The sequence below is a fragment of the Abramis brama genome, assembly GCF_963993115.1.
Source record: "Abramis brama genome assembly, chromosome: 4".
Taxonomy (NCBI): Eukaryota; Metazoa; Chordata; class Actinopteri; order Cypriniformes; family Leuciscidae; genus Abramis; species Abramis brama.
This window is the reverse complement of record NC_139966.1, coordinates 19,697,940-19,710,235: the sequence shown is the minus strand read 5'-3', so window position 1 is coordinate 19,710,235 and position 12,296 is coordinate 19,697,940. Positions and strand designations below refer to the sequence as shown.

Here is a 12,296-nt window from a genome sequence, read left to right as displayed (position 1 = left end):
ACTGTCTAGTGAACTCATTTATAGTTATTAACTCTAATAATAATAATAATATTATTATTATTATTATTATTATTACATTTTAGGCTACATATTTTGTCCAAAACTTACACAAAAATGAACAAAGCAATTCGTCAAATATCAGTCATAATACAGGTTAGAAAATAATAATAAAGTGCTAAGATTATATCACAAATAAACAAAAGATTTTGATGCACGTCATTCATATTAAATCGTATATTCCACCCATACCCGCTACAATTGACAATCACTTTAAGCATGCAGACGTATGTCAATTTGATGTATTCCACTTAATATTTAATAAAACGCTATACAATAAGATTCGTTAACGTGTTCTTCTAAAATGAGGGCGAGTCACAAATCCGTGAGTACAGATTACAAACCCGTGGGAACGGATTACGAAAGCGTGGGCACGGTTTATGAATTTGTGGGTACAGATTACAAAAACTGAAGGCACGGTTTACAAATCTGAGAGCACGGATTAGATACTCGTGGGTACGGTTTATTAATCCGTGGGCACGATTTGTTAAACCGAGGGAACAGTTTGAGAATTCGTGAGTACGGTTTATAAACGGAGCGGACGGATTGCCAAACCGTCGCCACGGATTGTGTTTTTTTCTCCCACAGGTGACTTCCCGGGCTCCGTAGTTGATTTAAATGTCTTATTTGTGTGTTTTCTTTTGTAGTTAGCGTCCTTGTAGTATGTTGAAACCAGTGCAGTAATTTCTGCTCTCATTCTAGGAGCCGAGGCTTCAAGGCAGGCTGCTAGTAGGCCCTCACGTGCTGTGGTGGAGGTTTTGTCACAGAGTGCTGTGCGTTCATGCTTGACCGTATTGGAGTGTGCGTGTGATACCTGTGCACAGGGTGGTAAGAGTGATTTATAGGAGCCTTGTGCTCACTAAAGTAGTGTACCTGCCATTGTTAAGCCTCGGCTTCCTCCTTGACGTCTTGAGTATTGAGAGTGTTGCATGACTACCCAGTCTTTTAATGTTGTCTTAAGATTGTTGCTGACTACAATAAAAAATTTGTATCTTTCTATCCACGTCTCTGGCCCTTCCTCGATAACAACGGTCCTGTGTGTCCTTTTTGTGGGTTATTAAATTCATGAGTATTTCCCTGTTAAACAGGGTGGCGTAGTCGTGCATGTAGAGGTAGTCGAGGAGTGCCTCCCCTTGAGCGGCGCCCCGCTACACTAACATGAACTAATAATGAACAGTTGCATTTGTATTAACAACTATTAATGAAGATAACTTAAAGCAATAATAAGATAACTTAAAAGGTGACAGTGTTGATACATTGACGCAGCGATCCTAGAGGCGATTTTAGGATTTCAATATTAGGGGAGCTCAGCCCCCAATGAGGGTATGATTTAAATAATGTGTGTATATATATATATATATATATATATATATATATATATATAATTTAATATATTGTTTGTATACTAGGGTAGGCATGAACAATACAGTAGGTTCAACACTAGCTATCAAGTCAATCCCTGAATATTGAATTATTTTCTAATCATTTTAAATAACCAGCTAATATTCATTGATATTTTTTAAAGAATATAGACAAATGTTATATTACTGTAATTTTCAAGATTGGCAAAATGTGCGTAAAATTAATACATTTAAAAGTGTTTTAAGTGTGCTATTAATACATGTTATTTATGTTAAAGTGTTATTTAAGTGTTATAAGTATGTTTTTTAAAACATACTCACAAAGTGAGATGTTATAGTGAGACCGTTGCAGTGTGTGTTGAAATAATTTGTCCACAAGATTGTTCTGTGTTTTTATTTCCTGTCGTTGTGCAGGCTCATGACAGTTTAAACAGCCCCCTACCTCCATTTCATTTGATACCATTGATGTCTGTTCTAGGATGCAATAGCGCATGTTCCGCATCACTTTTAACAATAAAACCCACGTCAAAATGTTCTTCCAGGAACCAGTAACAAGGCCCATACTTTGAAATTGAGATGGAAAACTATGCATATATATATATATATATATATGCATATATATATATATATATATATATATATATATATATATACATATATTTTGGATTAAAAGTCATGTGTAATTTTATGTTGTTGTTTCAGCAAAATGCTATTATTATTATTATTATTATTACTACTACTGACAAACGTGAAGGGAACTTTTGCTCAATCATTTTTTTGACAGATTCAAACACGTTTTGTCATTCATGGATAATTATGTAAGACCCATATTTGCTCAGTGGTAATGTTTTCTTGTTGAATATGAGGGATTCCCTAATCCAACCAAATAGAACATTTCATGACTTTTTATAACTCTACGATATAAAACTTGAGCCCAATGTCTGATTGGCGTTTATGTAAAGTGTAACTATGCTTGGACAGATCATATGTTTAGAAGGTTACAGGAAGAAGGATGAGTGGCACTCTCCTACTATTGGCCAATCACAGCCCTCTGCTGTCAGGATAGACCAGTCACAGTCGTGATAATACTTGTTATTTGATCCTTCAGATCCTTCAAGCTTAGAAATCGAAACCAAAAGTATTTGGTAAAACGCCATTTTAGACTGCTGCACCAACGACTACAAGTTCTATCATATTTATTGGTAAGTCCAGTAATGTCCTTCTCATAACTTCCATGACGTTTTCATATAAATATCTTGACGTGTGTGTGCATGCGTGTGCGTGTGGTATTTTTATTTATGATAAAACTCGATTGAGAGTTTACTGCAGGGTATACTCGAGGCATGAGGCAAAAGAGAACGTTTATCATATGTAGTACATGTCTGCAAAACATGAATCAGTCCAAGTTTTAATGAGGTTTTCCCAACATTCACATCGAGGTCAACATTTTTTTTCTATTTCCCTCAGTGTAGCCCATAGACTGTAAAAAATAGGTGTAGCCACAGGTTGGGTTGGGCCTTCCGAGGAAACGTGCTTCCATTCTTTAATTGTTTGCTGTTACCATGCTACATTGTCACCATGGAAACATTTGGATTCGTGCTGAATAAGAGAGGTACGTGAGAGCCCATTAATTAATATAGAAATTAAGCCATATGTCGGTTTATTCTGTTTTACGATTTTCCACAAATTTAACAATAATCTATTCCATGAATTAACCTGTTCCCCTGGACAATGACTCTCGTTTCTTTTCCCAAATTGTCACGTCTCCTTTGGGAGAGGATTATTTTCGTTCATTTTTAATCCCCGCATTTGCTATGGCAAAGGAGGAAAACACTATCTTGTTAGTTTCAATCTTTATTTCACATCCAGTTACATTTTTATACAGTTTGTGCTTGTTGAACACGGTAAGGTATGTCAAGTTTATTTGTATAGCATAGTGCATTTCACGCGCAGGTAAAAACTGTTTTTTTTTTTTTTTTTTTTTTTCGTCAGCGCAACAAATAGCTATTCATATCTTGCTCAAGTGGAAGATAAAATTACCTCTTTTGACCTTTTACAATCAGTGTTCATTGCTTTGGAACGTTGGAAGAAACCGCAAAGATATTACCCAGATAGCAAAATACACTCGGGCCAGATCGGGTTAGGTTCTCACCTGCCGGAGATTTACCCGTCGGCCCGCTTCCTTCTGCCGCACTCGTGCCGGATGCCTGTTTACTCACTGGCCGATTCCGGTCCGAATCAATCGGCCCAGATGCAGCAGCCGTTTACTTGCCGACACTGCCGCAATCAACCTGGAATCGGGCCGTCACAAATGCGCACTGCACGCCGGAGCTGGCGCGATTCAATCTTGCCATGTTATTATGACTACCTATATTGATGCTTCTTGAATAACCTAACCCATGTAATCAGTTTTGTGTTGATATGAAAGAAAATGCTAAACGTCAATCCAAAATGCAAACATAAACTTAAAACATTTTAATATTTATCCCATAATTATTGCAAATGATAAGGCCAGAAAATATGAAGAACATATTTATTTATAAAATTGCACATCATGAAAACAACTTAAAACACCCAAGTCATTTAGGCAATTACACTAGTATAAAGAAATAAACTTGCATCAATTTTCGCAAAAAAAAAAAAAGAAAAAAAAAAAAAAAAAAAGTGCACACTGCACAGGTGTAAAGAAACACATTAAAAGACTTAAATTTGAACATGAGAAACATAACATTGCACAAGTTAAGAAATATCCTAAAACACCAGTTTTTAAAAACTTTAATAAAAATAAAAAATATGCCTGTGTAAAAAGCGCACAAGTATGAAGAAACATCTTAAAAGCCTTCTTGAAGCCTGCTCAAAGCACGTTGTTAGATTTAGCTCTTTCCTTCCTTCATCCCTGTCAGGAGCAAGTTGTAGCCATCTTGTTGTACATTTTCCCACCTCTTTATCAGTGGACATCTTGGTAGGGCATTTGTCCTCACTGCATCTGAATATAGAAAACAATAGTCAAAAATAGATAGTTATACTTTGTCATGCAACACAGTGTTGATAAAAATAACATGATTGTTATCAAACAAGTGCAACCTACATATGATGGATTTTTTCCCCTCTAACTACAGATCAGAAAAGACAATGTTACTTAAACCCTTAGAAGAAAAAAAAAAAAAAAACATATTCAACATATTCATATGAAAGTAGTCTTACACAACAGACAGTATAACAGCCTCTATGCGCTGGAGTATATATAACATCAACTTACTGACAAAAGTTCAACAAAAGCTTTCCCAGGATACACCCCACAGCTTCTTTAGTGGAAAACCCACCAATAATTCCAAAATAGGTTACCTTTTTAAAACACACACACAAAACAACAATAACAGAGTATACATAATAATATAATACATACAAGACAAATTGTGTGAAAAATGCAAGTGCTTGAACTTACCAACTTCTTAATTTGTTCTGGCTGATCCTTTATTTGATTTTCAAGCCTTTCCAGATCAGTTAAATCTGACAAAGGAAGGTTGAATGAACTGATGTCTGGACATTCATCACTCTGCGACTGAGCACTGTTCTGTTTTTGCTGATTTTTAAGAACCATGACAAGTTGTTGCTTGATGACCTCTTGTGCTTTAAAAACTTCAGTCAGCAGGCTGCAAAATACAAAAATAATAAATGAGCATAAATGAACTTGAAGCTTGTTTTTTCATATAGTGTTTGGTAGGATAAAGAGTCAGTTAAATCTTAAATATTTACCCACTGGACAACCATCCAAAGAAAAACAATTAGAATAAAACAACTTAACAGTGGGTTATTTTAAGTTTAACAGAACTCTTTTTAGTTTTGTTAAAATTGTTTAGTTGCGCTTTACTTTTTAGTTGAATTAAAAGATGAAGTTGTGTATACTTACAAACACATGAAGAACTGCAACAGGTGCTGTCTCCATCTCCAACTGCACCGGTACATGGACTTAAATTATTCCTAGAGATGTTGGGACTTGTAATACCATATGTGTGTCTGGATGGAGTTCTCAGGGCGTCTACCATAGTCAGTGGGGGTGACGGTATTTGCGGTGCTGCAACAACTTCTGAATGATCCTGAATTCTGCCTGCATGTTTTTTCCAGTCTCTCTGCCTGTTTTTTCCAGTACTTGCTAGCAAAGAAATTATCTTCATCACTCTCACTTGAGTGGTTTCTTTTATTCCCCCTGAACAGATAAATGGGGGATAAAATTAAAATAGTGCCATAGCAAAACATACAGATTATAATGGATGAATGCAATATATGTACAATTTACATACACAAGACATAGTTCACCCAAAATTAAAGTTCTATAATCTATTCCCTCATGATGTTGTTGCAGACTTTTCATTTTGGGGTTAACCACAGGGCAATTCCATGCACAGGTCATCTTTACCATGAAGAAAAATTTACCAAATGAACCATACCCTTTTTAAGTTGTCCAGTTAGGTCTAGATTATTTACGGAGTGGCTGGTATTAAATGCATTTACTGAGAATTTATATTTAAAATAACTGGATCTAAAATAAAGTTAGCCTACTAATCACTGTTACAATTTGACATTGTGAATGTTTTAAAATAACAAGAGTCCGAGTCCAACAGCATATCAAGTAGTAAAAACCTTACCTTTGTGATTGAAATCCAACGTTGAAATGTTGTCAAACTTTTGTGAAACTGGATCTCTTAACGGTGTACCAGTCTATGGCGTGTACACCTTTATCGTCCATTCAATGACCGTCGTCCAATCAGTGTAGGCTACGGAAATACGTCATTCATTATGCAAGATTTGAAATTTGCCGTGCATTGTTCGAGCTCAGCTAAATGCTATAGGCTAGGCTATTTGAATGTGGCATTTACCCAGTTACTTTGAAACTGCTTTTAAAAACCAATGAATGATAACATTATCTGCATATGGCCATTGGATTGGAACAATTTTACAAACAAATTTTAAAAGAACTGAACTGTTTGTATGGTATTAATGAGCACACCTGCTATCACTTAGGCGAATTAGGTGGTAGGAGGATTTCTATGCAAGTAAGTTGCGCTAGCAGCTGTATGTGGTTATGCAGTCTCACGCGTGCTGTTAACTTCCCTTTCAGAGCGTCTGCTAACGTTACATAAAATACTAGAAAATAAAAGTGCATCGATGCTTACCCATTTTTTCTTAGATGATCCCATTTTCGTATGTCTTGCTAAATAATCCATTGTTGTTGTTTTTTCATCCAAACTGCAAAAACATTGTGATCAGCCACCACAGGTACAATAAGACCCCTCCCACTGCTGTGCGAGGGATGATGATGTCACCTGAGCGCACATACGTTTAAAATAGTACATGTAAATAATGATCTGCATGCTTCATTACAAAAAAAAAAAAATCGTTTTGCTATGGTTATATAAATATTAAAGAATGCTGTGCAAAACGACACTATATTATTATTATTAGTATAGTTTAATTTAAGTTTTACCGCAGATATTTTGTTTTGGGCAAGTTCACGGCATTCAACGAGTAGATAGCACATTATCAAATACGTTCAGGAAATTATGTCAATTTTAAAATAATTTTTATGTTAATTATTGCTTCATTAAAACCATTGATTGAACTTAAGCCGAGTCATTTCCAGAAGTGGCCCGGATCTCTACAGCCAGATACGGCGAGCATGAATCGGCCCAGTGCTGTACAGCCGTAACAAAAATGCATGTGCCAGAGTGAGCTGCGGGCCACACTCGGGCCGGTTAACAAACGCCGATGCCGAGTCTGAGCCGCAGGCGCCGCGGGGCAGCCGAGCTCGGGCCGATTACTACATGCTATCTGGGTAGACAAGAGATGGGCTCTGTCCTTGCCTGACTTCCAACATTTTCTATTGTTTCCCTATTCAATGACTTTGCCTATTGTTTTTATTTTTAATACACTTTTAAAGTTTGAATCACAATAAAAGCGTAATTCCATCATTGTTCATTTCTGCATTGCATTCTGCATAACCATTGGTGGTTGACTCTTTATATTAATGTTTACTAATGTGTTCGAAAAAAAGTTTTTTTGAAGTGTTGTTACAGGCCTATGTGTGCGGGTGTGTAGTCAAAAACCTGTTTCACATTTAAAAAGAAGATCTTTTTATCTTTTTTCTTTATGTATCTGCAGTTGGTTTAGCCAGTCTATCTGTTTTTTTTTTTTACCTGGGCCCCTGTCAGTCAAGTTTCAAGTTCAAGACTACGTCCCATATACTAGAGAGAAGAGCGGCACCACCCCTGTACAGTGTTATACAGCCTTGTTGGGCAGGCATTCTTCCTCAGTGGCTACGTTTACATGCACAACTTTTGTTTCAATCGGACTGAATTCATTCCAAATGATGAATCCGAACGTAGTGTTTACATGAACGCTAAACATGTGATCGGGTTAATGTGCGTTTATATGTCACAAGCTTCAAATCGGAATATATTTTTGACATGCGCACACTGTGCGAATATACAGTTTCCTGCTGTTTGCGCATAATAACCATTCTCCTACATTGGTTCTTTATTTGTTTTAAACAAGCGTGCCGCACAAGCCCTGAAAAGTGAAGCCAAAACGTCTCGATCGCCCCCCAGTGACTGGTCCTAGTATAGGTCATAAGCCCCGCCTCCCTGTGTTATTCAACGGGACGTGAGACCAACAAACAATTAAATACACTTCAAATATCTTTTTTCCAAAGGTGGGTTCTTTCATTTGCTGTCGTTTTTATCATGCTGATGTAAGTTCAAGTGTCTGTTTCAAAAATAAGTTGTTTTTTAGTTAGTTACGTGATGCGGTGGTGTAACGTCATGATTGACAGCTGTGATTGACAGGTTCTCTGAGCGAAGTAGTCACTGAAGCACCAACAGACTTTTTTTCGGGATCTTCGGAGGACTGAGAAGATTGTATTTACTTTATTTTAACAAGCCTCTTGTCGTACTGCAATCAATTTTTAAAAAAGTGTGCAGAAAGCACTCGCCCTGAGTGCATTCTGCGAGAGTGAGGGCGGAGCGTTGATTTCGCGGCTTTACTTCCTGCTCACTACTGCGCAGGTCTGGTCCCGGGATCGCTACTGCGCAGACTCAAGTTCCAAGATGTCAGCGCAATATCGGGACACTGGCGGCTTCAGTTCTCATCAATGGAAGAGAGCGAAGGGGCGTCGTCCATCTTTTTTTACAGTCTATGGTTTTAAACAGCAGACTTATAGTCATTTTAAGGCGAGACACTACAGGTGAATAGGGTAAAATTTTAAAATAATAGATATCACCATGAAACTTCCTCAGTTGATTACTTACACAAGTATATATAAAAAAATATTACAAGTTTTAGAAATTTGTATGTTTAATTATGCAAATTAGGCAAACAGATCTCATTAAATATGCACTATTTTGCATATATTTTCCGTAGATAGATCTGAACATATGATAAAGCCAGGTGCAAAATTCTTTTTTCATTTTGTTTACACACAAGATGGAAAAAAAAATTCAGAGGGATTTCAAGATATATGCTTTCATTACCTAGGAAATCTAAATACTGTCCATAGCCTTAAAAAATTGATTTTCGCCATATTCTTTTGATTAAAATGTCACATAAATCAGGTCTGGAATGATTTATTAACAAATCTGCTAAGTGTATAACTGGAAAGTTTGGTGTACATAGGTGCTACATAGGCTGAGATGTTTGTACTGGAGAATGACAAAAAACTCATTTTGAGAAAACGGCAGTTAAAGATTTAAATAGCTCTAATGAGATTTCGTCATTAACTTTAAATCCCCCTTTGGACATTCACGATTGGTTACTGATAGAAAGGAAATGCCCATATTTGGTTTACATAGCATTGTGCAGGAGACTCAGAGCTTTACAGCGATACCGGTCATGACAGACTTCAGTAAACAGACGGATCTCAGCATGTCGCATTGGAATGCTAACTTCTTGGTAAATTCGGGAGAAACTTACTGCCGCAAGTAAACAAAATGTAATAAAATAAACATCTTAATGTATATTTTCAACGTTTTCTTTTTGAAAGAAATAACAGTAAAATACTTAATGTTAAGGTCTAAATGGAACCCATTTAGGCTACCCATGAGCATTAATACATAGAGGCAGGAAGAAGTACTTTAGAAACCAGCCTTTATTAATTATTATTGCAGAGATGGGGTTTGGGGCTGGGTCCGTGGGACTGTTTCTGGGGATTTACTTTTTATTTATTACTTATTATTATTTTATTTTACCTTTACCACTTTTGTCTTCTGCATTCTCCTTACCATTGTCTCCTGTTCTTCCCTCAGACTCGTCCCCCAGAAACAGTCCCACGGACCCAGTCTCTTAAAAATGAATAAAGGCTGGTTTCTAAAGTACTTCTTCCTGCCTCTATGTATTAATGCTCATGGGTAGCCTAAATGGGTTCCATTCAGACCTTAACATCAAGTATTTTACTGTTAAGATTCAACAAGACATTTTCCCCTGGCTATACCCAATGTTTAGATCTGTTGTGGTATTTATGCAAATTAGCACATACGTAATTAGATTATGCACCGTTTGTCCATGTTAACAAACAATTCAAAAAAACTTGTAATACATTTTTTGTTTATCTTGATGTAAGTAATCAACTCAGTAATTTTCATGGTGATATCTAAAGGTTAAAATTTATAAAAAAGAAAATTATGAAAAAGAAAAATTATGAATAGGCTATATTTGGGTCTTTTTCGAATCGTTCCCCTAATGGGATTCTTCGGGGCTTTTTTTTTCCTTACTCAGGACATATTGAGGATACAAAATCAGTTGAGTTTGCTTCTGTTGCAATTTGTTTAACTTTTTTTCATAAAATGACTGGACTATTCATATTTATCCATTTCTGGTCATAATTTGGAGTAAATGAGCATATGAACTGTCGTGCTGATTATATTTATCACACAGTAAAAATGCCCCTTGTCATCTGTGGGACAAACAAGGACTGGTGGAACATTGTCCTGCTCAGTTACTATCCACTTCACAGACGCAGTGAAAGGAGAATTTTAGAATGACAGGACACACATTTATATGACACTTTATTCTACAGGGAAAAACAGCTCGTTCTGCGCGTCATTTGTCATTACGCTATTTCAGCGTCATTGCACATGTGCAGTCCTTTCAGTTTTGGTTTTCTTTCCGATCAAGTGTTTACATGTTCTCTTGATCGGATTAGAAAAGGAATAAACCAACCACTTACAATCCGATCGAAATTTCATTCGAAATTACAATCCGATTACAAACGGATTATTTGGTTGCATGTAATTGTAGCCGGCGTTGGTATTGACATTATTTAGGCTACTTAATTCAATGTTTTAATAAAATAAATTAACTTCATTACCAAAATCTCTCGGCATATCTCTGATCTGCTGCACTTCTCCTCTACTCTCCCCCAAACAACCACTATAATTTCGCAATAGACAGGTGAGTGAGGGTACTAGAACTCAGAAAACAATAAAAATAAAGAAAATCTAACTTAATCTAACCATATTTTACATATGTTGTCGGCAATAAAACAAATGCATGTATAGAGTAGCATGCGCATTCCTTTGATCCAGTATATGGAGCTTTAGATTCCATTAATACTTCATCTCTAATTTATATACTATAACAAAACCAAAATAATATTAAATGAAGGTACATAACCCACTACTAATCCACAACAAAATTACCACCTGCCTGGCATGTGATACTGTGAAATTCACAGGACAAAGATAACAATTCCCTGGCAAAAACACTCTTCATTTTCTTCATGTAATCTGTCATGCTGTTCACAGCTAGTTATGTAGTAGTCACTTTGCAGAGTGCAAAGAAATTTGAAAATCCTATGAGCAGATTTCTTGATTTATTTTTTATTTTTATTATTTGTTTTCTTGTTAATTATGTGAGATTCAGGAACCCTGCACAATAGAAAGATATTGTTTATTAGAATTGTTTTTAATTTTCCTCTTATGTATCATTTATGTTCTCAGTGTTTCTAAAGGGCTGAAAACCATGATTAAATCGTAGGAGAACACCGCTTGTTAAAATGAGTCTCTACGAGGAGAGAGAGGAGGGAGATGTGGTTCAGAACCAGAGAGCAACATCTCCAGAGCCCAGCTGTGTGTCTATGAAGAGTGATAAATCCATGAAACTCCCTGTCACCTTCAGTGATGGAAAAGAGATCCCCAGGTGAGACAATAAGACAGTGAGACAGTACTGTGGACAAGAGAAATAATTATTCATTAAATATCAGTGCCAAATAGAGATCATCAGAATTACTGATGTTTTGTTAGTATCAAAATGCATCATGTTCAGTATCTAGCTGTGTCTATGAAGAGCAGGATTGGGAGGACTGGGTATATGATGTAATTACTTTTGGATTCCTTCAAGGTCACATATGTAAATAAAGTCAAGTAAAAAGCAATATCATAAAAGTACTTTTATTAAATATGAATTTTAAAATAAAACTAATAAAAAACTAGGCTATTAAAGTCCAACTGAAATCAAAATTGACCCTATTTACTTGTTAGCGCATGAAATGAATCCGTGCAAGTTAATACACAGAAAAAAATTGTTTGCCGTCGTAATCTTTAATCAAAGTCTGAAAAGTTACTTACGGTCTGGAAACGCTTAACCACTCCCCTCAAACCGTTAGTCTGCTATGAGCAGAGATGGAGAGGAGGAGCGCTAAAGTAAAACCCTGGCCTCTGTTCAATATTCCTTTTCACTGGGAAATACGTCACAACACTGGAGAAAAGTCGTTTGCAACTTCCGATTCACGCAGACTTTAAAACTAAGCAACCGTGTCTTGTTTCACCAACTAGAGATTACACAACCCTGTATATGTATTTGGGTAGTTGACAAATGGCCAAGAAAAAG

General features: G+C 36.3%; 1 protein-coding gene across 3 annotated transcripts in view; it reads left to right on the top strand.

The window, feature by feature from the left end:
* The first annotated feature begins 2,531 nt into the window (after window positions 1-2,531).
* Window positions 2,532-12,296, top strand: part of LOC311081120 (NACHT, LRR and PYD domains-containing protein 3-like) — a 73,406-nt gene continuing 63,641 nt past the window's right edge. The window contains exons 1-3 of one of the 3 annotated variants that reach the window (XM_084111525.1): window positions 2,532-2,620; window positions 2,912-3,030; window positions 11,408-11,606. In XM_084111525.1, the coding sequence (XP_083967651.1) occupies window positions 11,464-11,606 (143 nt within the window). In that variant the 5' untranslated portion in view covers window positions 2,532-2,620; window positions 2,912-3,030; window positions 11,408-11,463. Of the gene's footprint in view, window positions 2,621-2,893; window positions 3,031-11,407; window positions 11,607-12,296 lie in introns of those variants that run through there. The other 2 variants (XM_084111527.1, XM_084111526.1) reach the window with 2 other exon arrangements.